The sequence below is a fragment of the Anabrus simplex genome, chromosome 1, assembly GCF_040414725.1.
Source record: "Anabrus simplex isolate iqAnaSimp1 chromosome 1, ASM4041472v1, whole genome shotgun sequence".
In the NCBI taxonomy this organism is placed as follows: Eukaryota; Metazoa; Arthropoda; class Insecta; order Orthoptera; family Tettigoniidae; genus Anabrus; species Anabrus simplex.
This window is the reverse complement of record NC_090265.1, coordinates 939,746,543-939,773,415: the sequence shown is the minus strand read 5'-3', so window position 1 is coordinate 939,773,415 and position 26,873 is coordinate 939,746,543. Positions and strand designations below refer to the sequence as shown.

The window sequence follows — 26,873 nt, the reverse complement described above, 5'->3', positions numbered from 1 at the left end:
GGCAATAATTCAAATGAAAGCAGCGATCAGGTTTACTGCGTGGTAGGCCCACTACTGAACTTACAGAGACAAATGACTGGCCATCAAGTTCTTTCGTATCAATATTGAATTATATGATAATATGATACCCTTATCCCTTTTATCTACGGGGTTGAGTATGCAGTGAGACGAATCTTCGTAGCGAGTTTTTACGACCGTATGCCCTTTCTGATGTCAACCTCATTAGAGGAATGAATGAGATGTAACGTGATATGAGTAACTAAAACTGACTATATTTACTTTATATGTAGGCCTAAATGTCGTGTTCACCATTTATTATCTTTTTATGTTTAGAAATACTGCCTTCCAACGAAAATAGCCAGTATAACTCAAATACATTCATAAGTTTGTTAAAGAATAGTGTAGAATGTTTACACATACAATTTTTATAGACTAGAAGTCATGTGTTCGCTGCACAAAATTTGAGGTTATCGCGTATTGGACCCCCCTCTACTTTTTTTGGCTGTTAAAATGGGAAAAAATGGGCCTAATAGGTGAGTAAATACGGTATATGAACACATATTTATGAGAATGTTATATATTGTTTAAAACTCTAGAATAACAGAATTTTAACCACACAATTAAAAACATTTCTTTGTGTCTTATGCTTGCCATAAATAATTGAAATTATCATTATATTTTGTTGGCATAATATTAAAAAAGAGGAATTTTTACAAGGTGAATAAATGCTTACTCAATACCAGATACTAAATTGTAATTTACTTTGACCTCCTCACTGGGCTTATGTCCGACTCATTGGCTGAATGGTCAGCGTACTGGCCTTCGGTTCAGAGGGTCCCGGGTTCGATTCCTGGCCGGGTCGGGGATTTTAACCTTCATTGGTTAATTCCAGTGGCCCGGGGGCTGGGTGTTTGTGCTGTCCCCAACATCCCTGCAACTCACACACCACACATAACACTATCCTCCACCACAATAACACGCAGTTACCTACTCATGGCAGATGCCGCCCACCCTCATCGGAGGGTCTGCCTTACAAGGGCTGCACTCGGCTAGAAATAGCCACAAAGGGGAAAAAAAAAACTGGGCTTATGGCAGCCTCTTGTAAATCATATTCTGCCTCCATGTTGTCTGTGCCATCCTCACCACAAACCTTTAAAATTTCTAAAACCAATTTTTTCTCTGGATTGATGGCAGTAACAGAGGGGCCTGTATGGTGCAAATTCGAGCTAGCCTCTTTGTGGGGAAACTTGAAGGAGATTTCACCAGTGGCCTCCATCATTTCTCATCCATCCATCTTTCCTTCTCTTTAAAAAGCTCGTTAGACTATCCCTTAGTTATTAAAGTTGCTCATGTAAACGTAGCTTAAATTACAAAAGGAAAATTAAAAAAAATTAACCAACCCATTAAATAAAAATAAATCAATAAAATAATAAATCGATGGTAATAAAAACAATGAAAGCCATTCACGTGAATGCAAATGACATGATCATTAAGATGCTCATTAAGAACCCTTGCATAGTGTACATAAAGAATTGAAATACGAGATATAATTGTATCAATGATGTGACAAATAGAGGGGCATGACGTGGTGGTGGGGGAAGGACGTGACGTGGCGAAAATAGATCAGTGGATTACAGCTATTGGACCCATGTTGGTGACAGAGCAACGGTTATCCAAACAAATGCTGGAGTGGAGATAAAGCAGGACCATGATCATTAAGGCAGAGAAGTTTAAATGGCCTGACATCGAGGGTAGCCGGTTTGAGTCCTGCTGGTCGAAAAAATGTTCCCCGTCAGAATGTTGGCTGGCAAGGTAGGGGAGGTGGTGGTATACAATTTCTAATCACTAGATTGTGTGCCAAAAGTCTGGATTAATTTCCAAACCTCTCTGCAGTGCTCACATGGAGTGAGGGCATGTGACGCTGTTGATGGTGATTCGTCTGTTGGATGGAGATGTTAAGCCTTGAGCAGACCCCTTGGTGCTATTCGACAGGAGTAGGCTATGTGCCAGCACCGGGTTTCACCCTTTCCCTTCCTACTATCATATATCACGTCATTCATTTCATCTCATTAACTCCTCTGATGAGGTTGACATCAGGAAGGGCAACAGGCACCTGCCACGACAGATTCATCTCCCCTCATTCCTGACCCCGTAGAGGAATGGGACAGGGGTTGGACAAACAATTTAGTGTGACTTGATAGAATCTGATAATGTTCTCTTAAGAATGAAACATGTCATTCTTTGTTTAATAGTGTGTATTTTTATCCCTTGTTTAATATTTCTTTTTTACAGGTATGTTGTAGTATAATATTTATATTTAACCTGTGTGTTTGACAGGCTGAAGAGCATTTAACACTTTGGAGACGGCCATATTTGAACGTGATATCCTCCAGAAAATGCAGGATTTTTTACATTTTAAAAAGCTTTTTTTTTACAGTTAAGTAAAGCGATGGTTGTAAAAACTGTTGGAATAATTAGAAAGACCTGACTTTCCTCTTCACAAACATATGTTTTAATTATTATAATAGTACAGCGGTTTATTTTTTAAAAACATTCATGAACAGGGTATGTTTTACAAGCAATAATTTTTTTTTCTGTCGCTATGGATACCAGTCAGGTTAATATTTTAAAATTTTGCAAATATTGAGAACAAATGAACTAAAACATATTACTGATATATACATAGTCTAGCCTACGAGGTCAATTCGCATGGCTATCATTGTTTACAAGCAGTAATTAGCTTTAGTGTGGTAGGCCTTGAAACAATCCGGCATACACAAACCAATATCACGAATGCTGCAGAACCACTGCGTTTCCCTCCTAAATATCTTTCCATTATTCTTTTGGCCTTTGTCTGAACATACTTTAGAGCACCTAGATGCATCTGCTTCCCTGTGGAGGGTGGAATTCTTTCAGCAAAATGCCTCCCAGTCACGCAGCAGAATTTGTGATATTACTCATGCTGGGTTCTGGATTGTCAGTGCCTCCTATTTCCACAAACTTATTTGCTAATTCAATCATAAAGCCCTCTAAATGTGCTTTCTTTGGATTTGACCAGGTTTTCTTGTAAATTATGAAGGAATTTACAATAGCCATGCAAAAAGTATGGAAAAAATATTTTCCACCATTTCAGTTGCTTACGTTGGAATGGATAATAACTAATGATCCACTCCAGTTTTATTTTTATTGTAATCTAATACTAGATTGAGCTTTTCTTTGTTTATGTTTCTTCCCCTACATTTTACCTGAACACTTGTCATTTTTGCCCCATGTCTTGATGAAAGACAATAAACATCTCTTGTGTCTTTCCACTTAATGCAAGTAAATATTGTTTACGTCTGAATAACACTTCCCCCTTTCTCAGTTTAGTTATTTTGAAAATTGTCGGTAGGTTTTTCCTATTTTTTTAACAGTGCCAACTGCCATTGTTTTTTTGCTTCACAAATGATGAAACAATGGAACACTGGTAAAGAATCTGTCCATATAAATAGTGTGACCCTTGTTGAAATAAGGACCACATAACTGGTTTATTAGTTCCTGAACTGTGTTGTTTCTTCCCCTAGCCGACTCTGTATAAATTTTGCAGTAGTAAACGTAACCAGATTCTGCATCACTGACAATGTAAAACTTGATTCCATATTTGTTTGGCTTATTCTTTACTAGCAAGATACCCGTGCTTTGCTACGGCTTTAAACTGAAATTTATTATTCAATGTTTTACGTTTTAGAGAGTCCACTGTCAGCTAAGCCTGTAAAATACGCCCTCACTTCGTACGTCAAACGTTTTGGGGGGGGGGAATTATTATTTATTTTATGATCTAACCCTCATATGAAACCCATAAGGAAGAATTTGAATGTTTTAAACCCCATCTTATTTAAAATCTGGGATGTAAAGGCGACAATCTGTGAAATTTTGATTTTGTACATCGAACAGTAATGGAGAAATGAATAATTTTAAAGGGGTGAATGTTTTTAAATATTTGTTAACATCTAGAGTACCGAAGACCAACTTTCATAAAGAAAATAAGTTAGTGCCTGAAAGGGTTTCGGAGGATCAACCCCCATCTAAACCCCTTAGGGGAGAAATATTTTGAAGTGTACGATATTTTATACCTAGGGCATAAAAGAACACCCATCTAGTACAATTACAACTTTCTACGTCAAACAGCTTTGGGGGATGAATAATTTCGTTTACGGAGCTAACCTCATTTAACACTTTAGGATTGGAACGTAAAAACTATTTCCTGTTCCACACCTAGGAATTGGAGTTTTGTCTTCGTACGTTAAACCGTTCCGTAGGAAGGAAGGAACATATTTGTTTTTGGATCTTAACCCCCATTTCACACTTTGAGCGGTTAAATTTGTTTCATACCTCCTGTTAATTAAAACCTAGGATATCTTTTGGAATTTTAACTTCATAATTCAAACGGTTTCATGTAAATGCTTATTTTTGTCATCATTCCTCACCCCTAGACAAAACCCCCTTAGGGGTGTATTGTTTTAAGTCCACTTCTTATTTGTATCCTCATAAAAAAATCAACTCCTTTTACGCCCCCTTAAGTTGATTCCACCCTGGCTCCCCCGCCACAGAATACGTGTGCCTTAATTTTTAAAGGAGATTACAAATACCACTTTTCTCGTCCGTAACATTCTTCGTTTTCGAGATATAAGTATCCTCAAACAAAGAATTCAACTCATTTTTCAATTAATTTATCTCTCTCCCTTTAATTAGATTTTTCGAAAACAAAATAATACGTGTTTCTTTTTTAAAAGGACATTCCGAATACAAATTTTCATGTCTGTGTCATCTTCAGTAATTGAGATATAAGTATCCTCATAAAAAGAAATCATCCCCTTTTACAGTCCCCACCCCTTAAGTATTTGTTCCGAAACAACAATATGTGTTACTTTATTTATAAAAGAGATTGAAAATACCAAAATCATGTCTAAAATATGTGGTAAGTTTTTGATATAATGTAGATTTGCTCATTTTAAAAATTCACTCCCTTTAACACTTCCCATCAGTGGATTTTCAGAAAACAAATGATGCATGTTCCTTTACTTTTACAGGAGATCCAAGTACCAATTTTCACGACTGTAACATCTTCAGTATTTGATATACAGTTGAACCTGCTTTATACGTAACTCTGTTCTACGTAATTTGTATTTGTACGTAATTTCCTTTAGGTCCCGGAAAATGTAATTTAAAAGCGTGTTAATTAAACCTTATTTATACGTAATCCGTTTATACGTAATTCGCTGTTATACGTAATACGTGCCAGTGAAATATAACTGAGTTTTGCGTAATTGTAATGAGAATGTGCTTTTAAAAAAACGACTGTATTTATGAAGTTTCGTCTTTGTTAGCGTAGGCGGAAGTAGAGCGATTGGGTTTCGGTGTTGAAACAGAACACAGAGTTTCGCCGAGTGACATTGTTGACCCTTACTTACTGGCGGCTTAACAAAGGCGAGTCCCCTTTGCTCCTCCTCTACCTTCGTCGTTTTTGATGCACCTTCATCATTTTTGACACGCCACCAAAGATTAAGATACATTATAAGCAAAGTGGGTGGTTTCGGTGCGGAAACAAAAGAAAATACAGTAAATTTGTTTGAATATGAGAATTTCTTTCATGGGAACAACGGAGAAGTAAAATGTCCACGATGCCGGTATCTGGTGTTTACTGTTGAACAGTAGATGTGTCGTTCAGTTGCTTTTGATTAGCCATGGAGAACAGAAAAAGGAAAAGTTATACAAGAAGTGGACGCTAATCCACACAAAACAAAAAGTCATCAGTAAAGGAAACGCTATTTTGTACGAGTTCTTAAAACTAAGTTCAAAATCAGCAAAGCGCAGCCGTCAGCAAGATGGAAGGTACGTAGATTTGGAGAAAGTACTTTTCACATGGTTGCAGCAAAAGCGGGCTGCAGCTCTACCAATTAGTGGAGACATGCTGGAGGCAAAGGCGATAGATTTAGCTAAAATGATTATCACTGCTGCTTTCAAGGTTTCATCAGGAGGGTTGCAATGATTTAAAAATCGTCATGGAATCACAGGGAGAACAATTTGCGGTGATTTAAAAAGCTGTGGACGACGTCATGTGCAACACTGGAAAGAGGTAAACGATTATCAGCCTCCAAACATCTACAGTTGTGATGAGACCGGCCTATTCTACAATCTCCTTCTAATAAAACATTAACTGAAAAAGGCGACTCATGCCATGGAGGGAAGAAAAGTAAAATTTGTGTAACAGTACTTCTCGCCACCAATGCAGATGGATCTGACAAACTTCCTCCACTTGTGATAGGAAAATCGAAGAATCCGAGGTGTTTTAAGGGTGCGAAAACAAAACTTAAGGAATATGAATCAAATAGAACAGTGGTTGAAAACACTGGACATTAAAATGAAAAAGAAACTGAAGAAGATCCTTTTTCTTATGGTTCGTTGTGCAGCACATCCACCTCAAATCGTTCTGGAGAATGTCCGAATGGAATTTTCCCTCCTAACCATACCAGTGTTCTACAACAACTTGATTTGGGCATCATTGTCCGGCTCCATGGCTAAATGGTTAGCATGCTCGCCTTTGGTCACAGGGGTCGCGGGTTCGATTCCCGCCCGGGTCAGGAATTTTAATCATAATTGGTTAATTTCGTCGGCACGGGGCTGGTTGTATGTGTCGTCTCCATCACCATTTCATCCTCATCACGACATGCAGGTCGCCTACGGGAGTCAAATCGAAAGACCTGCATCTGGCGAGCCAAACATGTCCTTGGACACTCCCGGCACTAAAAACCATACGCCATTTCATTTCATTTGGGCGTCACTGCAAATTTCAAAGTGCATTATAGAAAAATGCTGGTTCAACATTTAATAACACTGAGTAATGCAGGAAATGAACCTCTCTCCATTAATTTGCTATAAGCCGTGGACTTTATTTCGGCTGCCTGGTACAGGTGTCATCCTCCACAATCAGCAACTGTTTCCGCAAAGCTGATGTCTTACTAGAAGAGGCTGCCTCTAATGATGATCATGGGGACGAAGTTTTGTCTGGCAATGAGCTAACGCTACCGGAGGCTGTAGAATTCGATACTTTTGTGCATTTCGATGACAATCTGGCTGTATGTGGAGAACTACCGGATGAAGAGATTATTGCTGATGTATGCCAACAACGCGGCGGCTACAAGCGATAGTTACATTGGCGATGGAGATAACGACTTGAATCTTGACACCTGAACTGAGTGAAGTGTTAAGTGTAATCGAAGTGTGTAGGCGTTACATCGGTGTGAAAAATTGTAGTGAAAATGCTTTGAATTCATGACTAAGTCTTTTAAAGGAGGTTTATACTCTTAATGCAAGAAAAGTGAAACAAGCCAAACTACCTGATTTATTTAATGCTGGGCCAAGTTCAAAATATTTTCTGTCTTAATGTATTTATTATTTGCAAGGATTTACACATGTAGGTCTATTCCATCGGTTTTTCAGTAAATATGTGATCTATTGCGTAAGTCTGATTTCTAAGTAATTCTGAGTTACAAGTAATTTATTTTCTTCCCCTTGATATACGTATAAGTCAGGTTCAACTGTATAAGTATCCTCATAAAAATATTTCAACACTTTTTTCAGTTCTTTTCACCCACTGAAAATGGTTTTCCGTGGTTTCCCATTTTCACACCAGGTAAATGCTGGGGCTGTACCTTAATTAAGGCCACGGTCGCTTTCTTCCAACTCCTAGGCCTTTCCCATCCCATCGTCCCCATAAGATCTATCTGTGTCGGTGCGACGTAAAGCCCCTAGCAAAAAAAATGTCTTTTCACCCACCCCACCCCCTTAAGTGGATTTTCCAAAAACAAAAGAATACGTGTTTATTTTCAAAGAAGATTCCAAATACAAATTTTCATGTCTGCAACATGTTCAGTTTTTGAGACACAAGTATCCTCATAAAGAGTTGAACTCGCTCTTCCGTTCTTTTTACAGTAAAAAAAAATACGTGTTTCTTTATTCTTCAAGGAGATTCCAAATACCAATTTTCACGTCTGTAATACCTTCAGTTTTTGAGTTACCAGCATCCTAATAAAAATAATTCAACACTTTTTCAGTCATTCCCCCACCCCACTTAAGTGTTTTTTTCCGAAAACAAAAAATATGCGTTTATTTTTAAAAGAGATTGAAAATACCAATTTTCATGTCTGTAATATCTGTAAAGTTTTTTGATATACTGTAGATATGCTCATTTTAAAAATTCACCCCCTTTAACACTTCCCCTTAAGTGGATTTTGAGAAGACAAGTTATGCATGTTCCTTTACTTGTACAGGAGATCCAAACAGCAATTTTCACGTCTGTAACATCTTCAGTATTTGATATGTATTCTCATAAAAATAATTCAACATTTTCTTCAGCTCTTTTCACCCACCCCAACCCCTTAAGTGGATTTTCCAAAAACAAAATAACACTTGTTTCTTTATTTTTAAAGAATACAAATGTTCATGTCTGTAACATCTTCAGCATTTGAGGCATAAGTATCCTAATAAAAAAGAGTTCAACTCACTTTTCAGTCCTTTCTACAACCCCCTTAAGTGTTTCTTTCCGAAAACAAAAATACGTGTTCCTTTATTTTTAAAGGAGGTTCCCAATACCAATTTTCATGACTTTAATATCTTCAGTTTTGGAGGTATCAGTATCCTAATAAAAATAATTCAACCCCCTTTTCATTCATTTTAACCCCCCCCCCCCACCAAGTGTTTCTTTCCGAAAACAAAAAAGGAGATTTTAAAGGAGATTCGCAACACCAGTTTTCATGTCTGTAACATGTTACGTTTTTTGAGATATATTTGAGACTCCTGTTTATCCCCTCTTAAGAAGATTTTCCAAAAACAAAAAATATGTGTTTCTTTATTTTTAAAGAAGATTTCAAATACCAATTTTCAAGACTGTAACATCTTCAGTTTTTGAGATATAAGTATCTTCAGAAAAGGTACCCAACCACTTTTTCACTTTTTCACACCCCTTAAGATTTTCCGAAAACAAAAAAATATGCGTTTCCTCATTTTTAAAGAAGATTCCAAATACCAGTTTTCACATTTTTAAACTGTTAAGTTTTTGAGATATAGATACACTCATTTTAAAAACTCCACCCCCCTTTTCACCCCTTAGCGATGGAATATCCAAAAATCCTCCTGCAGTGAGTACCTACATTGTAATATGAACGTATCCCTAAATTTTCATTTCTTTACGTCCAGTAGTTTTGGCTCAATATCGCCGATCCAAAACTACTGGACATAAAGAAATTAAATTTTGAGGATCCATTCATATTAAGATGTAGGTGCTCACTAAGAGAGGATTTTTGGATATTCCATCGCTAAGGGGGTAAAATTTTAAAATGAGTGTATCTATATCTCAAAACTTTAAAAGGTTACACAAGTAAAAATTGGTATTTAGAACTTTAAAAATAAGGAAACACATTTTTTTTGTTTTCAGAAAATCCCAATAGGAGGGGTGAAAAAGGGGTTGAATGCCTTTAATCAGGGTACCGGTACTTATATCTCGGAAACTGAACATATTACAGACCTGAAAATTGGTACTTTTGATCTCTTTTAAAAATAAAGAAACACATACTTTTTAGTTTTTGGAAAATCCAATTAATGGGAGGTTGAAAAGGGGGATGAATTTTTAAAATTTTTAAAACTTTGAAAGTTTCCAGATATAAAAATTGGTATTTAGAATCTTCATTAAAAATAAGGAAACACGTATTTTTTTTGTTTTCAGAAAATCCCAATAGGAGGGGTGAAAAATGGGTTGAATGCCTTTAATCAGGGTACCTGTACTTATATCTCAGAAAGTGAACATATTACAGACCTGAAAATTGGTACTTTTGATCTCTTTTAAAAATAAGGAAACATGTACTATTTAGTTTTTGGAAAATCCAATTAATGGGAGGGTGAAAAGGGGGGTGAATTTTTAAAATGAGTGTATCTATGTCTCTAAACTTTGAAAGTTTACAGATGTAAAAATTGGTATTTAGAATCTTCATTAAATATAAAGAACCACACATTTTTTTGTTTTCGGAAAATCCCAATAGGAGGGGTGAAAACGGGTGAAAAATGGGTTGAATGCCTTTAATGAGGGTACTTATATCTCAGAAACTGAAGATATTACAGACCTGAAAATTGGTTTTTGGGATCTCCTTTAAAAATAAAGAAACACGTATTTTTTGTTTTTGGAGAATCCAATTAATGGGAGGGGTGAAAAGGGGGTGAATTTTTAAAATGAGTGAATCTATATCTCAAAACTTTTATAGTTTATAGATGTAAAAATTGGTATTTAGAATCTCCTTTAAAAATAAAGAAACATGAATTTTTTGTTTTCGGAAAATCCCAATAGGAAGGGTGGAAAAGGGTGAAAAATGGGTTACATGCCTTTAATGGGGCTACTTATATTTCATAACCTGAAGATATTACAGACCTGAAAATTGGTATTTGGGATCTACTATAAAAATAAAGAAACAGGAATTCTTTCGTTTTTGGAAAATCCAAATAATGGGGGGTGAAAAGGGGTGGATTTTTAAAATGAGAATTTCTACAGTATATCTCAAAAAACTTAAAGTGTTACAGAAGTGAAAAATGGTATTTTTTATCTCTATTGAAAATAAAGAAATGTGTATATTTAGTTTTCGGAAATACCACTTGGGTGGAGGTGGGGGAGGGTGGGAGTGACAGAAAATGGTGTTGAATTCTTTTAATTAGGCTACTGATATTTCAAAAATAAAGATGTTACAGACGTGAAATTTGATATTGGAATCTGCTTTAAAAGTAAAGAAATACGTATTCTTGGAAAATCCAATGAAGAGGGGAGTGGAGGGGTAGGTGAAAGAATTAAAAAAATTAATTGACTTAATTGTATTAGAATACTTACATCCAGTAAAAACTAAAGTTGTTACAGACGTGAAAATTGGTATTTGGATCTCCTTTAAAAACAAAGAAAAACGCGTTTTGGGGGCGAAATCATCTTTGAAGGAGGGGAGGGTGCGGGAGTGAAAAGGAGTTGAATTTCTTTCATGAGGACACATAAATCATAAACTGAAGAAGTTAGAGTCATGATAATTGGTATTTAGAAGATTCTTTACTATTAAAGAAACAAGTATTTTTTTGCCAGATAATTCACTTGGTGGGGGGGGGGGGGGGGTGGGAGGAGTGTGAAAGGAAGTGCAAAAAAGTGAATTATTTTTATGGGGATACTTATATCTCAAAGGTGAAGGTAATAGACGTGAACATTTGTGTTTGGAATCTCCTTTAAACATAAAGAAACACGCCTTCTTTTAATTTTTTGGGGAGGGGGTGTTAAATAAACTTAACGGCGGTGGGGGTGTAAAAGAAGGTGAGACCAATTGATTTTACTGTTCATAATGTACTTATAAGGAGCCTCCGTTGCTCAGGCAGCAGCGCTCCGGCCTCTCACAGCTGGGTTCCGTTGTTCAAATCCCAATCACTCCACGTGACATTCGTGCTGGACAAAACGGAGGCAGGACAGGTTTTTGTCTGGATACTCCGGTTTTCCCTGTCATTTTTTCCAGCAACACTGTCCAATATCATTTCATTTAATTTGTTATTCATTCATCATTGCCCCAGAGGAGTGCAACAGGCTTCGGCAGCCGTCACAATTCCTATTGTCGCCGCTAGATGGGGGCTTTATTCATTCCATTCCTGACCCGGTCGATTGACTGGAAACAGACTAGATTTTCGATGTACTTATTCTGATCATAAACCGATCATTTTTAATCTTTCCTGGGTTCGTTTTATAGAGCCATCTTTTTCTTCTGAGAACGTTCTTAGATTACAGTAGATTCTCCTGACGTATAAATAAAAATTTAAACACATTTGAAATAAACTATAGGAATGAGATTGACCGTCCAATTATTCACCTCTGTAATAAGGTCAATAATGCACAGAAATATGTCATTCGTATCGCCAGAAATCCCACACATACTGGTGCTGGTCACATTGTCAACAATGACAATGGCGGCAGATGTAATTTACCGCCAAGTAGTGGTCTTGCATCTTGCTGTGGGGTCCAGAACATCTATAACAATAATAATAATAATAATAATAATGTTCTGGACCGTCGTCAAATGTGCGGACCGTGCTGGAATCGGGTCCTGGATGGGTAATGACTAAGAATGCAGTCTGGCCTTGGGTTCAGTACCGCCAAGGCACCCAAGACGACACCACGTCGGATCTTCCGAAGGATTTGATCCATATTAAACATGCTTTTAGGAAAAGATGGCACAGATTTAGGGACCCAACTGACCGGGTGTAATACCTGGACCTAGCCCGGGAAGTACGAAATCGATTGCTGTAAAGAAAGATTGAAAAATGGGAGGAACTTTGCCGTAATCTCTCAGAAATGAGCCAGATCGCAAATTTTGTCGGATTCTCTCAGAAAACTAATCAGATCGCGAATTTTGGCAGATTATATATAAAAGAATAAGCATTCAATTATAAATATCAGTATAATACCGTAGTGAAGCACGGGTATCTTGCTAGTTTTATATGTGTAGATGTAAACACGGAATCCTACCTGGCCTCAGAAGGGACATATGCCCTCATCAACTGTCAAATTTTCAGTTTGATAGACATTTTCTAATAAAACGGTCATAAATCGGTCTAATCATATGCAGGGCATAATGGTTGGGTTGACCTTTTATAACATACGTTTGATTGTTATTCAAGTGTAAAAATGACAAAATCACTCGAAATCTATCCCTAGATAGGAGTGACCTTGGGAAAGGAGCTTGAAGAATCGGCAATTTTGCCCAATAATCTGTCAACTTTGGCTTCACAACCAAACACATATGAATGATAATTGCGAAAAAGTGATAAATCTCCCTCAGTGTAACTGTAGTTCAGGAGCCAAAGAGAGATCTTTGCTTTATCTGTTCATTGAGATTTCTTTTCTTTTTTATTGCATCGCTTGCATAATGATTTGTTTCTGACTTTATGTCCCTAAAAATATCTACGTTCAGATAATTACTAAAACATTCCCATGCATCACTGTTATTTTCTACTGGAATTCAGACTCCGCATTTTTCTTGAAATACCGGTAATTGAGGAAGATTATCGGTAGATGACCATTCGTCATCAATAGCGGGTCTCTGAACTGCACGCTTACTCCCTTTGTTTTGATGTTTTTCCCGCAGTTCGTAACTTGATGACGGGCTTGCATCGCGTTGCTGCAGGTTGTCATCTGTACACAGGAAACAATCTAAATTATTAGGGACCTGGAATAAAACTATATTATAAAACCCACTTTGTACCTATTTGAAATGAGCTAAATAATAAGTGTACTTGCCTGAAGCGTCAGAATCATCATGGTCACGTTGTATGAAATCATCATCATTGTCCTCCATCTCAGAACCTGTCTTCCATAAGAACATCCAATATGGATTCATTATCTAAATTTTGTGTGCTGGAATTAGACATAATAGCCACAAGAATGACACAAACAAGCCAGGCTCCCGAAACACACTCCTTTCCTGTCTGTGCGCATGTACTTCCCGCTCGTTTCACAGCTGAGAGTGAGCAATGACGCAGCCACAGGCTATGTTGGAACGCAGCTGTGTTATCAATGCTTTCAAAGAAGAGCTCTTGACTTCAGCTCATAACTAGTAAACTGTATGCTCATTAGAAGCATCAGACAGTGTCCTGGTGAAGTAAGAGCTCACTGGAATAGCGGCTTCTCTTCCTAGCCATAGTGAAAACATACGCTCGTAGATTCTCCGAGCGCCGTCAGTAGCAATGAATTCACGCGCCCGAAGAAATTACGGGCGGCATCTTCAATGTGTTGAGTTACTTTTAACTCAGTTGACATTAGGATGTAAGGCTTCAAATCAGAAGCCTCGATGAATATCTCAGTAATATTAAAGCTCGTCGCCAAAATCCTCCTCGATATTCACCAATGGTCTGGTCATTCTGGCTCTCTACATTGTCTTGTAGAATCCTGGTGAGTACTTTGTAGGGTGTCGGCAGCAATGAATATCCTCTGGTAGTTGTTAACCTAATTTTGATCACCTTTCTTGCATAAGGGGTGTATTAGAGCTGTTTTCCAGTCATTGGATGTTGTGCTGGTCTTCCAGCAGTTGACCAGGATCCATAGTACAGCCTCGATGATAAAACTTTCATCTGCTTTCAGAACTTTCACAATGATGCCACTTCTCTGGGTGCCTTGCAGTTCTTGAGTCATTTGATGATGGTAGTGACTTACTGCAGAATTGATGGTTCTTATGGTAGGATGATCTGTGATAGGTCTTCTGTGTGTATCCTTTCCTCAGGATGTTCGAAATTGAGCAATTCAGTCTTGATCGTTTGTAAGATATCTTCACGTGTGTGATAATCTTGCATGACTTTTTCACACTGTTGTGAAATTCTCCCAGTTTTCCTGTCATTTAATTGAGTTCCATTGTCTGAGGTTAAAGGCGGACTTCAATTGGTTCCAAGCACTCATTTCTCTTTGCAAGATGTCAGATATAGCATTCCTTATTCTCAGAAAGGAACTGAGGAGTTCTCGGTGGGATTATATTAAAGGATACGTGTTGCTTAGGGAGCAGCTTGGTCTTTATTTGTGTGAGAGAATGGTCAGAATCCGTGTTCCATTAGCTCTCACATCCTTTGTTTCACGCTGATTGCAACGTGGTGTACCTGAAATGAGCCAACAGCAGGGTTCGGTGACTACCAGGTGGTCTGGTATCTTGGCTTTCTGGGAAAGACTGTGGACGTGATACTCATCTAGTACAACCTGCACAGTTCTGTTAAATGCTTACCGTCAGTGTTCCTTTCCTTACGTACTGTGTGAGGTCCTATTATGTCTTTGAATCTTTGTTCTTTCCCCAGTTGGGCATTGAAGTCACTTCTGAGGATCTTGATTTGATGATGGGGATCTTGCTTATCTTGTCTCCGAGCATCTGCCAGAAGATTTCTGTTTTCTCGAGGTTCTTAGTGTTATTGATAGGAGCATGTCTTTTCATGAGGGAGTATCCTTTGTTTCAGTATCTGAAGGACAGCACTGTCAGATCTTTGCTAGGAGATGATGGAATCCATCAGATCTCGCCATTTTATGAAGGCCGTTCCAAAGACTTTTGAACCGTGTTTGTTCTTGGATGCTGGTTTCCCCTTAATTATTCTATAACCTGACTCAGAAACCACATTGTCAGTAAATTTTGGTTTCTTGAACTGCTGTCAATGAAATATTGCATTTATGCATGATATAAGTTGCTTGAGTTTACCATTCTTACAGAGGATTTTAATATTTATTGTCCCAAAGTTTGTGATATGTTTGGGTTTAAATTTTGAGTTGATGATATAGGAGAACTCGGATTTCTTCCACTCGATGAGATCAGGCTTTCCAGAATCCAAAGACAATGTGCTACTGTTGGTAATGAGAGATTGCCCTGGGGGAATGACATCTGCATCGTCATTTACTATTGTATAGAAAAATAGTAAAGGGATGTATTACTGGTGAAGACTACGGGTCTTCAGTGTTGGCTACTCTGATGGCCAGTTTCTGGTACACCACAGTAACTTATGAGTTACCTAAATACATTTGTTACTTTAACTGCACTGTTAACTTTAATGAGTTTCTGGAAACTTAAGTCGAGATTTATAAGCCCTGGTAATAAATAGTACAGATATCGACATGTTTAGTATCTCTTGTCCTCCACTAGATACTATGTATCTCTACGCAAATGTACTCACATGACAGAATCCAATCATTCCTTCACTTCCATAGAACAGGACTTAAAAATTCTTTATTTTCATAATAAAAGCACTTTACTCAATGTTTTAGAAAACATCTATATTAATATAGATCATAAATGCAATCCCTTTCACAATTTAAATGAAATTTCCGAAACTGCGAACGTAATTTTTGAGGCATTGCTCAATAGTTCTTACTTTAACAAATCCAACAACAAGCTTCCTTGTGACGGCTTCCCGCCTACTGATCCTAACCTTCCCCTAATTTCCCCTCATGGCGGCTCCCTTCACACACGACCTCTATAGTTCACTCTCAGTCAACCACAGGCTTCCACACTGAACTAGTCGCTGCCAGACAGGCGAGAACGTAAGTAATCAGATGTGCCGCACTTCTCATTTTCATTACTTTACATCTCAAGACACAAAAACTTGCCTATTTTAACACTAACAACAGCTATCTTTCTTATTCTAGGGCCCTCTACTGCACATTCCACATTACGTCATCACGTTCAAATTTTCCACCTATCTTCTCAACAGGAAATGCCAATACTACACCAATAAGACGGCTTTAACATATGCTCGCTGGATTTCTTATACATCGTTGTTATCCTATTGGAATGAACATTGTGCAATTCATTATCAAGCCTTCACGACATAACAGAATATTATATATTAACACATCACACAAAAAGGAAGAATTTTAACGCAAGTTTATACTGTATCATCCCATGTGGACAATTTTAATTTTAATGTCAACTGTATTTTTAAGTGCAGTGCTCAAAACAGTTCTGAATTCTTCACCATTTTAAATGACATATTCGGTTATCCGAATTATTTTAATGTGTTACTTTGTCCTTGTCCTTGTAGCTTTTTCTCAAAAGTTTTTATGGCTGATGATGTCTACAAGGTAGACGAAACATGTCCCGATATAATTAAAAATCATGTAAATATTTAGTTAATAAAGAATCTTAGTATTGTAAAGGTGGAACATTTGACCTAACCTTCAATGTTTTTAGGGTTATTTTGGTAATATCTGTTTACTTTTACTAGCAGAAGTTTTCTATAATGAAAAGTGGTTGGTAAACATGTACACAGTGATCTCAGTCAGTCTGATTCAGCATGTAATAATCTATCATAATATGAATTTATGTACGATCTAATATTGAAAAAAATGGATATATTTCCCCCTCTTTCTAATTCATAATACGCAGACATCATCTTAAATTTCACCTTTATAATTGTCGTCAGTAGGATTATACAAATACACCGTAAATACCAAGCAGATCACTTTTCACTGACTTAGAACACAACAAGCATAAACAAAAATATTCATATAAATGAAAATGTGCAGCACACTTTGGAACCTATTATTCCGGCACTGAAGTTCTGCTCTGATGGTGCGATATCCATTCGCTCGCTGCAACTGTTGCAGATTTGTTTAGTAGACTGCAAACGTACTGGAGACTCTCCCACTTAAAACGCGCATATTATGTTTTTCTCTTCAAGGATGTTGGACATGTATGCCAAGATTGCCGTTTCTTCAGTTTTTCTTCCGTATCTCGGCGCCGAGTCTTGCATGCAAAATGTTGCTTATTCCTGCTCGTATCTCTCTGGGAACTTGCTCGTTTATTATTCTTATTTGACATGTCATTTCACCTGATCAGATGCCAAACCCTTTAAGAATTCCATTTTTTTCCCGGGCTTTCATGGTACAACTTAAACAACACAAAAAGCGTTACAAACTGCAATCTCCAATAGCCAAAAGAAAATAGCCATATCACTACATTTTTCATTAGTAGTTTCCTAATGTACTCCTCAAACTGAGGATTTTCAGCTTAATAACTGCAATGGATTAGTCATTTGACCTTGCTGATAGGTTATGAGGAGGACCTATATTATTTCTGTCACAAGATGTGTCCATGATCAATGATTATTGATAATTCGACTGTGGATATGTTATTGCTCATTTAGTACCACTTGGGGAACATGTGCAGGGTAATAAGGAGGTAAATTCTGTGGACGTGAGCAATAATAATACTCTTCTTTCATAAAACATACCAAACAAATCTCTCTTGTGTACGTCTGAGCGTGATGTATGACTATCTAAAATTAATTATGCCTTTTCACCATTTTGTAAATTTTAAAGTTCTGATTTAAAATATTTAGCATTGTGTTATCTAGTACTGTTTACTATATTGTTTCTCTAATATTAATCTCTTTAAATGATAGATCATCCTGAGTAGATTTGATAGTTCTTATATCTTTTCAGGTTGCAATCAGAGCCCTTGGATTTGAACCCAAGAAAGAAGAAATAAAAAAGATGATAGCTGATATTGACAAAGATGGCTCAGGTATGATGTTTTTTTTTTTTTTTTTAACCAGTACACTGTGAAGCTAAAATGCTGTAGTACTGCTAAAACTGCCAACCTAAATAAAGGCATAAGGTTTTGCTGAAAATGTTGTACTCACCTCAGTTTTGAAGCTATGCAGATTTTTTTTAATGATCCATATAATATACTAGCAAGATACCCGTGTTACACTACGTATTATACTTAAATTTCTAATTGAATGCTTAACCTTTTATATATAATCCAACGAAATTCGCGATCTGACTCGTTTTCTGAGAGAATCCGACAAAATTTGCGATCTGGCTCATTTTCTGAGAGATTACGGCAAAGTTCCTCCCATTTTTCAATCTTTCTTTCCAGCAATCGATTTCGTACTTCCCGGGCTAGGTCCAGGTATTACACCCGGTCATTTGGGTTCCTAAATCTGTGCCATCTTTTCCTAAAAGCATGTTTAATATGGATCAAATCCTTCGGAAGATCCGACGTGGTGTCGTCTTGGGTGCCTTGGCGGTACTGAACCCAAGGCCAGACTGCATTCTTAGTCATTACCCATCCAGGACCCGATTCCAGCGCGGTCCGCACATTTGACGACGGTCCAGAACATTATTATTATTATTATTATTATTATTATTATTATTATTATTATTATTATTATTGTTATAGATGTTCTGGACCCCACAGCAAGATGCAAGACCACTACTTGGCGGTACATTACATCTGCCGCCATTGTCATTGTTGACAATGTGACCAGCACCAGTATGTGTGGGATTTCTGGCGATACGAATGACATATTTCTGTGCATTATTGACCTTATTACAGAGGTGAATAATTGAACGGTCAATCTCATTCCTATAGTTTATTTCAAATGTGTTTAAATTTTTATTTATACGTCAGGAGAATCTACTGTAATCTAAGAACGTTCTCAGAAGAAAAAGATGGCTCTATAAAACGAACCCAGGAAAGATTAAAAATGATCGGTTTATGATCAGAATAAGTACATCGAAAATCTATAGCCTGTTTCCAGTCAATCGACCGGGTCAGGAATGGAGTGAATAAAGCCCCCATCTAGCGGCGACAATAGGAATTGTGCTGGCTGCCGAAGGCTGTCGCACTCCTCTGGGGCAATGATTAATGAATGACAAATGAAATGATATTGGACAGTGTTGGTGGAATGAATGATGATAGGGAAAACCGGAGTACCCGGAGAAAACCTGTCCCGCCTCCGCTTTGTCCAGCACAAATCTCACATGGAGTGACCGGGATTTGAACCACGGAACCCAGCGGTGAGAGGCCAGTGCACTGCCGCCTGAGCCATGAAGGCTCCTAATAAGTACATTATGAACAGTAAAATCAATTGGTCTCAACTCCTTTTTCACCCTACCGCCATTAAGTTGATTCACCCCTCCGTAAAATGGCGTGTTTCTTTATGTTTAAAGGAGATTCCAAATACATGTTCACGTCTAGTTCAGTTTTGAGATATAAGTATCCCCATAAAAATAATTCACTTTTGTTTACTTCCTTTCACACCCCCCCAAAGTGAATTTTCCGGCAAAGACTTGTTTCTTTAATAGTAAGCATCTTCTAAATACCAATTTTCACGACTCGAGCATCTTCAGTTTTTGAGATATGTGTCCTCATAAAAGGAATTCAACTCCTTTTCACTCCCGCCCCCCCAACGTGATTTGCCCCCATAACGCGTTTTTCTTTGTTTTGACGTCTCCAACAACAGTTTTTATTAGATGTAAGTATCCTCATGCAATTGATATTCAAATTATTTCACTTCCCCCGCCCCCTCTTTCATTGGATTTTCCGAGAATATGTGTTTCTTTACTTTTAAAGCAGATTCCAAATACCAAATTTCACGTCTGTAACCTCTTCAGTTTTTGAGATATCAGTATCCTAATTAAAATAATTCAACCCCATTTTCATTCACTTTTACCCACCACCCCCACCCAAGTGGTTTTTCCAAAAACTAAAAATACATGTTTCTTTATTTTTAATAGAAAGAAAAAAAATACCATTTTTCACTTCTGTAACATGTTAAGTTTTTTTGAGATATACTGTAGAATTTCTCATTTTAAAATTTCACCCCCTTTTTAGTTCCCCTTAAGTGGAGTTTCCAAAAACAAATCACCTATGTTTCTTTACATTAACAGGAGATTCCAAATACCACCTTTTACGTCTGTAACATTTTACATTTCTCAGATATTCTGTAGATATAGTCTTTCAAAAAATTCACTCCAATTTGTCACTCCTGTTTAACAGCCATTAATTGGATTTTCTGAAAACAAAAAATACATGTTTCTTTAGTTTTAAAAAGAATCTAAATACCAATTTTTACATGTGTAAACTTTTAAAGTTTTAAGTAGATACATTCATTTTAAAAATTCACCCCCCTTTTTCACCCCCCATTATTTGGATTTTCCAAAAACAAAAAAATACCTGTTTCTTTATTTTTAAAGTAAATCCCAAAAACCAATTTTCAGGTCTGTAATATCTTCAGGTTCTGAAATATAAGTAGCCTCATTAAAGGCATTTAACCCATTTTTCTCCCTTTTCCACCCTTCCTATTGGGATTTTCTGAAAAAAAAAATAAAAAATAAAAAAAAAAGTTTCTTTATTTTTAAAGGAGATTCTAAATACCAATTTTTACATCTATAAACTATAAAAGTTTTGAGATATAGATACACTCATTTTAAAAATTCACCCCCTTTTCACCCCCCCCCATTAATTGGATTTTCCAAAAACAAAATAATACACGTTTCTTTATTTTTAAGGAGATCCCAAACACCAATTTTCAGGTCTGTAATATCTTCAGTTTCTGAGATATAAGTACCCTCATTAAAGGCATTCAACCCATTTTTCACCCGTTTTCACCCCTCCTGTTGGGATTTTCCAAAAAAAAAAATGCGTTTCTTTATTTTTAATGAAGATTCTAAATACCAATTTTTACATTTGTAAACTTTCAAAGTTTAGAGATATAGATACACTCATTGTAAAAATTCAACCCCCTTTTCACCCTCCCATTAATTGGATTTTCGAAAAACTAAATAGTACGTGTTTCTTTATTTCTATAAGAGATCAAAACTACCAATTATCAGGTCTGTAATATGTTCATTTTCTGAGATATAAGTACAGGTAACCTGATTAAAGGCATTCAACCCCTTTTTCACCCCCCCTCCCTATTGGGATTTTCTGAAAACAAAAAAAATTGTGTTTCCTAATTTTTAAAGAAGATTCTAAATACCGATTTTTACTTCTGTAAACTTTTACAGTTTTGAGATATAGATACCCTCATTTTAAAATTTCACCCCCTTAGCGACAGAATATCCAAAAGTCCTCTCTAATGAGCACCTACATCTTAATATCAATGGATCCTCAAAATTTCATTTCTTTATGTCCAGTAGTTTTGGCTCGGCGATGGTGAATCATTCAGTTAGTCAGTAAGGACAAGTTATTTTATATATATAGATTATATGCCCTATGATTTGCTTTGTTGTTACTTATGTCTCTATGTTCAAAATAAATTAATGGATTATTAATTTCCAGTTTCTGTAATTAAATTTGCAAATTTGAATTACCGTATTTACTCGTGTATTAGACCCCTTCGCATATTAGGCTCCAAGTAGCCTACGCAGGGCCTCCACGGTATGCACTAGCCATATGTCTTGGTGGGTGTGCTATTTACCAACTGATGAGCCCAACTTAGCACACTGGGGCGAAACGCTGGCAACCAGGAATGAGTTAGCTGGAAAATTTATAATGTCCAACAATGGACCATTTATATTGGTATTATAAATTTACTCATTCGGGACAAATATTTCAGGTTCCCTATGGGAAGCAACATCTATATCATGCATGCATTTTACGTCGTGTATGTACAGCTATAGTGAAAGATATTGGGTAACTACCATTTCTAAAGATGAGAGTATTAAAAGGCGTGAAAAAGACGAGAGAACATACGAAAGCCTTTTCCACTGGGGCTTATTAAATAACAAGAGTGTATTAAAGGGTGTATAAAACACCAAACAACAAATATAAAAACATTAGCACTGGAGCCCATTTGCATTTCTAAAACAATGTCAGCTGAAGTCTTATATTTCAGACCAAACGGTTATTTCGTGGTCAAACTCTTTGAATTATTTGAAGGTTAAACTCGGCCATGTGCGAGAGAATGACTTTGACCGTCATCTTGAATGTGACAACACTTTGATTGACTCGAGTCAAAACTTGAAGGTGCCACCATTGAAAGATGCAGATGCCTGTCCATATCCTGGATTTTAATTTTGTCTTAATTAGTAAGCGATATTAGGACATTTTCAGTATCCATAACTAGGCTGCACAAATATGCAGCATGCTAGTCAACTTCACATTATTATGTTCCTAATCCATATGTATACTATCACGCGAGAAATCATGGGACTGTATCATTTAACACAGAATACATTTCTAACTTTGAATAGAATACGAAATGTCTCCCACAAATCCAACCCCTCGTCCACATCGTGGGAGATTGGCAATGTCATCAAGTAGGGAATGATGTAGGAAAGAAGCTGGGATTGAGACGACATTGTTAGATCGGGGTCAGCACGTCCAGACTGATGTGGTTTGGGCATGTAATCAGGATGTAATGAGGATGGAGCCTACAAGGACAGCATATGTTAACTTGGAGAGACATGTGGCAGGGAAACAGATGGTGGGAAGACCGTCAACCCTCATCATTTCCTGACCAGTACAACCAAAAACCAATCCGCAGCTCTCTCCTACCCTCACCCTTCCACTTAGTCTCTGCCAGCCCTAGTACATCCAGTTTTCTTCTTTCCATCATGTCTACAACCTCTTCTACTTTTTCGGTCAAGGCTTGTATTTTCAGTGTGCCAATTCATAATCCTGTTCCTCGCCAGGGTCGTCGTCTGTTACATCGGTCCGGCTTATCGTTCCTTGTTGCCTTGAAAGTGAGTTAATATCCATCACCGGCTTGCTAGGCCTGTCGTGACTTCACCAGAGCCCCGTTAGCCGCCATCTTTTTCAGGATTCCTGTAGGGCCTTCACAGCTACCGTAGTGGTTTCGGGGCCTACTTCACCCCCACAGGCTATTCCCTTGTCCAGTTTGGTTTTTTGAATTGTGGACCTAAGGAACTTCATCTCGGATGCCTGAAATCTTTATGAGTCTTTCTTAGTGAGGGTACAGGTTTCAATACCATAGGTTAATGGCTAGTTTCTGGTACACCACAGTTACCTGTAAGTTACCTAAATACGCTTGTAACTTTAACTGTGCTGTTAACTTTAATGAATTTCCGGAAACATAAATCCAGATTTATAAGCCCTGGCTATAAACAGTACAGATATCGTCATATTTAGTATCTCTCATTCTCCAATAGATGTCTCTACGCAAAAGTTTTTAGTGGTTTTTTTTGTAATATCTAGTTCCTTTTACTAGCAGAAGTTTTCAATAATGAAAATTGGTTGGCAAACATCTACACAGTCATCTCAGTCGAAATGCGGTTATAAGAACTCAGTGAATGATTGTAGCTATTTGGTGCGACACAATACGGAAATGTCGGATAAAAACGTGTGAAAAATTTTTAGTCCTTTTGAGAGAAACTTGTTAATTGACCTCGTTCTTCAAAGAAAAGAAGTGATTGAGAATAGAGATGGGGCAACGTTAGCTCAGAAAAAAAAGTTCTTGGGAGGACTTATCTAAAGTCTTCAATGCATCCAGTCAGACAGGAGGATGGACTGCAAAACAGTTAAAAGAACTGTATTTCATTATGAAAAGGAAAGCAAGAAAGCACAATAACGTAAACAGAGTAAGTACTGTTATATCCTCTTTTTTGTTGTTGTTGCTACTTTTGCTTTACATTGCACTGACACAGGTAGGTCTTATGGTGACGATGGGATAGGAAAGACTTAGGAATGGGAAGGAAGCGGCCGTGGCCTTAATTAAGGTACAGACCCAGCACTTGCCTGGTGTAAAAATGGGAAACCACAGAAAACCATCTTCAGGGCTGCCGACAGTGGGGTTTGAACCCACCATCTCCCGGATGCAAGCTCACAGCTGCGCTCTCCTAACCACACGGCCAACTCGCCCGGTGATATATCCTCGAACTGGTAGTGATGTGAGGTCTCTGAGACTTGTGACAAATAGAGTCCAATAAGAAACATTCGACATCTTATACAAGTACTATAATTATTTTATCGTGTTCAGCATGTAATAATCTCTCATAATATGAATATATGTAGGACCTAATAATGCAAAAATTAAATATATCTTCCCTTCTTTCTTACTTACAGTACACAGACATCCTCTTAAATTTCACTTTGATTGTTGTCATCACTAAAAATGTTCAAATAACCAAACGGATCACTTTTTATTGATCCAGAGCAAAACAAGCGTAAACAAATATAATCCTATACATGAAAATGTGTAGTGCACTTTAGAACCTATCATTCCGGCACTTAAGTTCTGTATTGATGATGCCACACTCATTTGTCCTCGATACAACTGGTGAAAATTATTTTAGTACACTGCGAACAAACTGGCAACTCGCACTTAAAACATACATATATGATGTTTTTCTCTTCAAAGATGTTGGACGTGTACAGCACGTTTGCCCTTTTTCCAGTTTTTCTTCTGTATCTCGGCACCGAGTCTTGTGTGCAAAATGTTGCTTATTCGTGCTCGTATCTCGTTGGGAATGATATAGATACTGATTCCCATAGGGAACGTGAAATATTTGTCCCGAATGTGTAAATTTATAACACCAGTATAAATGGTCCGTTATTGAACATTATAAATTTTCCAGCTCATTCCTGGTTGCCAGCATTTCGCCCCTGTGTGCTAAGTTGGCCTCATCAGTTGGTAATTAGTGCACCCACCAAGATGCATGGCTAGTACATACTGTGGAGGCCACTGCGTAGGCTGTTTGGAGCCACCAGCAGTGCCAATGCACTATGAGAGACTTTGTCTCATTACCAAAAATTGATGTCTGCCTGGCCATCAGATGATATAGATGTTGATTCCCATAGGGAACCTGAAGTATTTGGCCCGAACGAGTAAATTTATAACACCAATATAAATGGTCCGTTATTGGACATTATAAATTTTCCAGCTAACTCATTCCTGGTTGCCAGTGTTTCGCCCCTGTATGCTGAGTTAGGCTCATCAGTTGGTAATTTACTCATTCGGGACAAATATTTCAGGTTCCCTATGGGAATCAGTATCTATATCATCTGATGGCCAGGCAGGCATCAATTTTTGGTAATGAGACAAAGTCTCTTCTAGTGCATTGGCACTGCCGGTGGCTCCAAATAGCCTACGCAGTGGCCTCCACGGTATGCACTAGCCATGCGTCTTGATGGGTGTGCTAATTACCAACTGATGACCCCAACTTAGCACACAGGGACGAAACTCTGGCAACCAGGAATGAGTTAGCTGAAAAATTTATAATGTCCAATAATGGACCATTTACTGTATATTGGTCTCATTGAAAACTCGCTCATTTATAATTTTTCTTTGATATGTAATTTTACCTGATAGCTACCAAACCCTTCAAGAAATCCATTTTTTCGGTCTCTCGGGCTACAACTTGAACAACACGAAAGCGTTACAAACTGCAATCTACAATAGTCGAAAGAAATTAGCCATATCACTACATTTTTCATTAATAGTTCCCTAATGTACTCCTTGTTCTAAGGATTTGTAGTCTTAATAATTGCAATGGACCAGCCATTTGATATGTTTTACTTACGCTGGCCATGCAACATGCATTGACAAAAATACTCTCTTAACTGGTGATGTAAGCTCTGGCAGTCCCTTTGAGAATTTTAATCGAACGTAGTGAGCCAACCCTGACGTAGGGTATGAAGTGTGTCAACACAGATAAGAAGGTAACATAAACTACAGCTCCCTGCAAGATATATAATTAAAGAAGTCCAGATGTTTTATGTTTCTTGGGGATATATGAGATCTCACACCACTGTTTAAAGGATATAATAAAATTAACAGAGCAATGAAAAATCTGTATTCAGCAGGCTTATATTAAATGCATACTGGTGACTAAAATGTTCATTATTTTGTATAAATGTAAATATTAATGGTGAATGTTCCTTAATTTCAGATTGGGTGTTCACTGACTGGTGGTGGGACTCATGAAACAAAGGCTGACAAAATAGATTATAGGTGCACTAAAAGATCAATTTGAGTCAGACGAAAATTCATTTGATTCCAGTTCTATTTTGTTTAATGATTCAGCTCCCGTATTGGAAGATACGTGTACAGTAGAGGTGTCACGTTTCCAGGAGGTTGTATTTGAAACAGCTGGGACAGATGGTACCATCCAAGTGGAATCAGTGACTGAAGCCAAAATTTCTGCCGCTGTAACTCCTTCATGAGCAAGAAATTTTATAATTATGCATTGCGTTATTCGCAAGTTCATTTCCCGCAATTCCAAAGTGGCTTGGAAGCCATGCGAAAGTGATTCTCATAAGATGGACGTAAATGTAAAGAACAAAATTTTATCGACTGCAGCACACCCTAGACCTAAACCAGCACCTAAAAGAAAATCAAATTATGTCCACAGCATCAGTGAAAGCATTGTGAATAGAAAAAAGCCAAAACTGATATAGATGAAGAACTTGCAATAATTAAAAAGAAAGAATTTGAAATGAAGGAAGTAGAGCATAATAAAAATGTGAAATATTAGACATTCAAAAGAAAATTGCTCTCAAGGAGTTGGAAAAACAAGAATATGAATTTAAAATTAAGGAACTTGATTACAAAATAAA

At 37.3% G+C, this 26,873-nt stretch overlaps 1 protein-coding gene across 1 annotated transcript in view; it reads left to right on the top strand.

Annotated features, from left to right (window-relative positions):
• LOC136874976 (uncharacterized) overlaps positions 1–26,873 on the top strand; it is a 58,987-nt gene that overhangs the window by 24,609 nt on the left and 7,505 nt on the right. Inside the window, exon 4 of the mRNA XM_067148690.1 lies at positions 18,008–18,089. Coding sequence (XP_067004791.1) covers positions 18,008–18,089 — 82 coding nt within the window. The remainder of the gene's footprint in view (positions 1–18,007; positions 18,090–26,873) is intronic.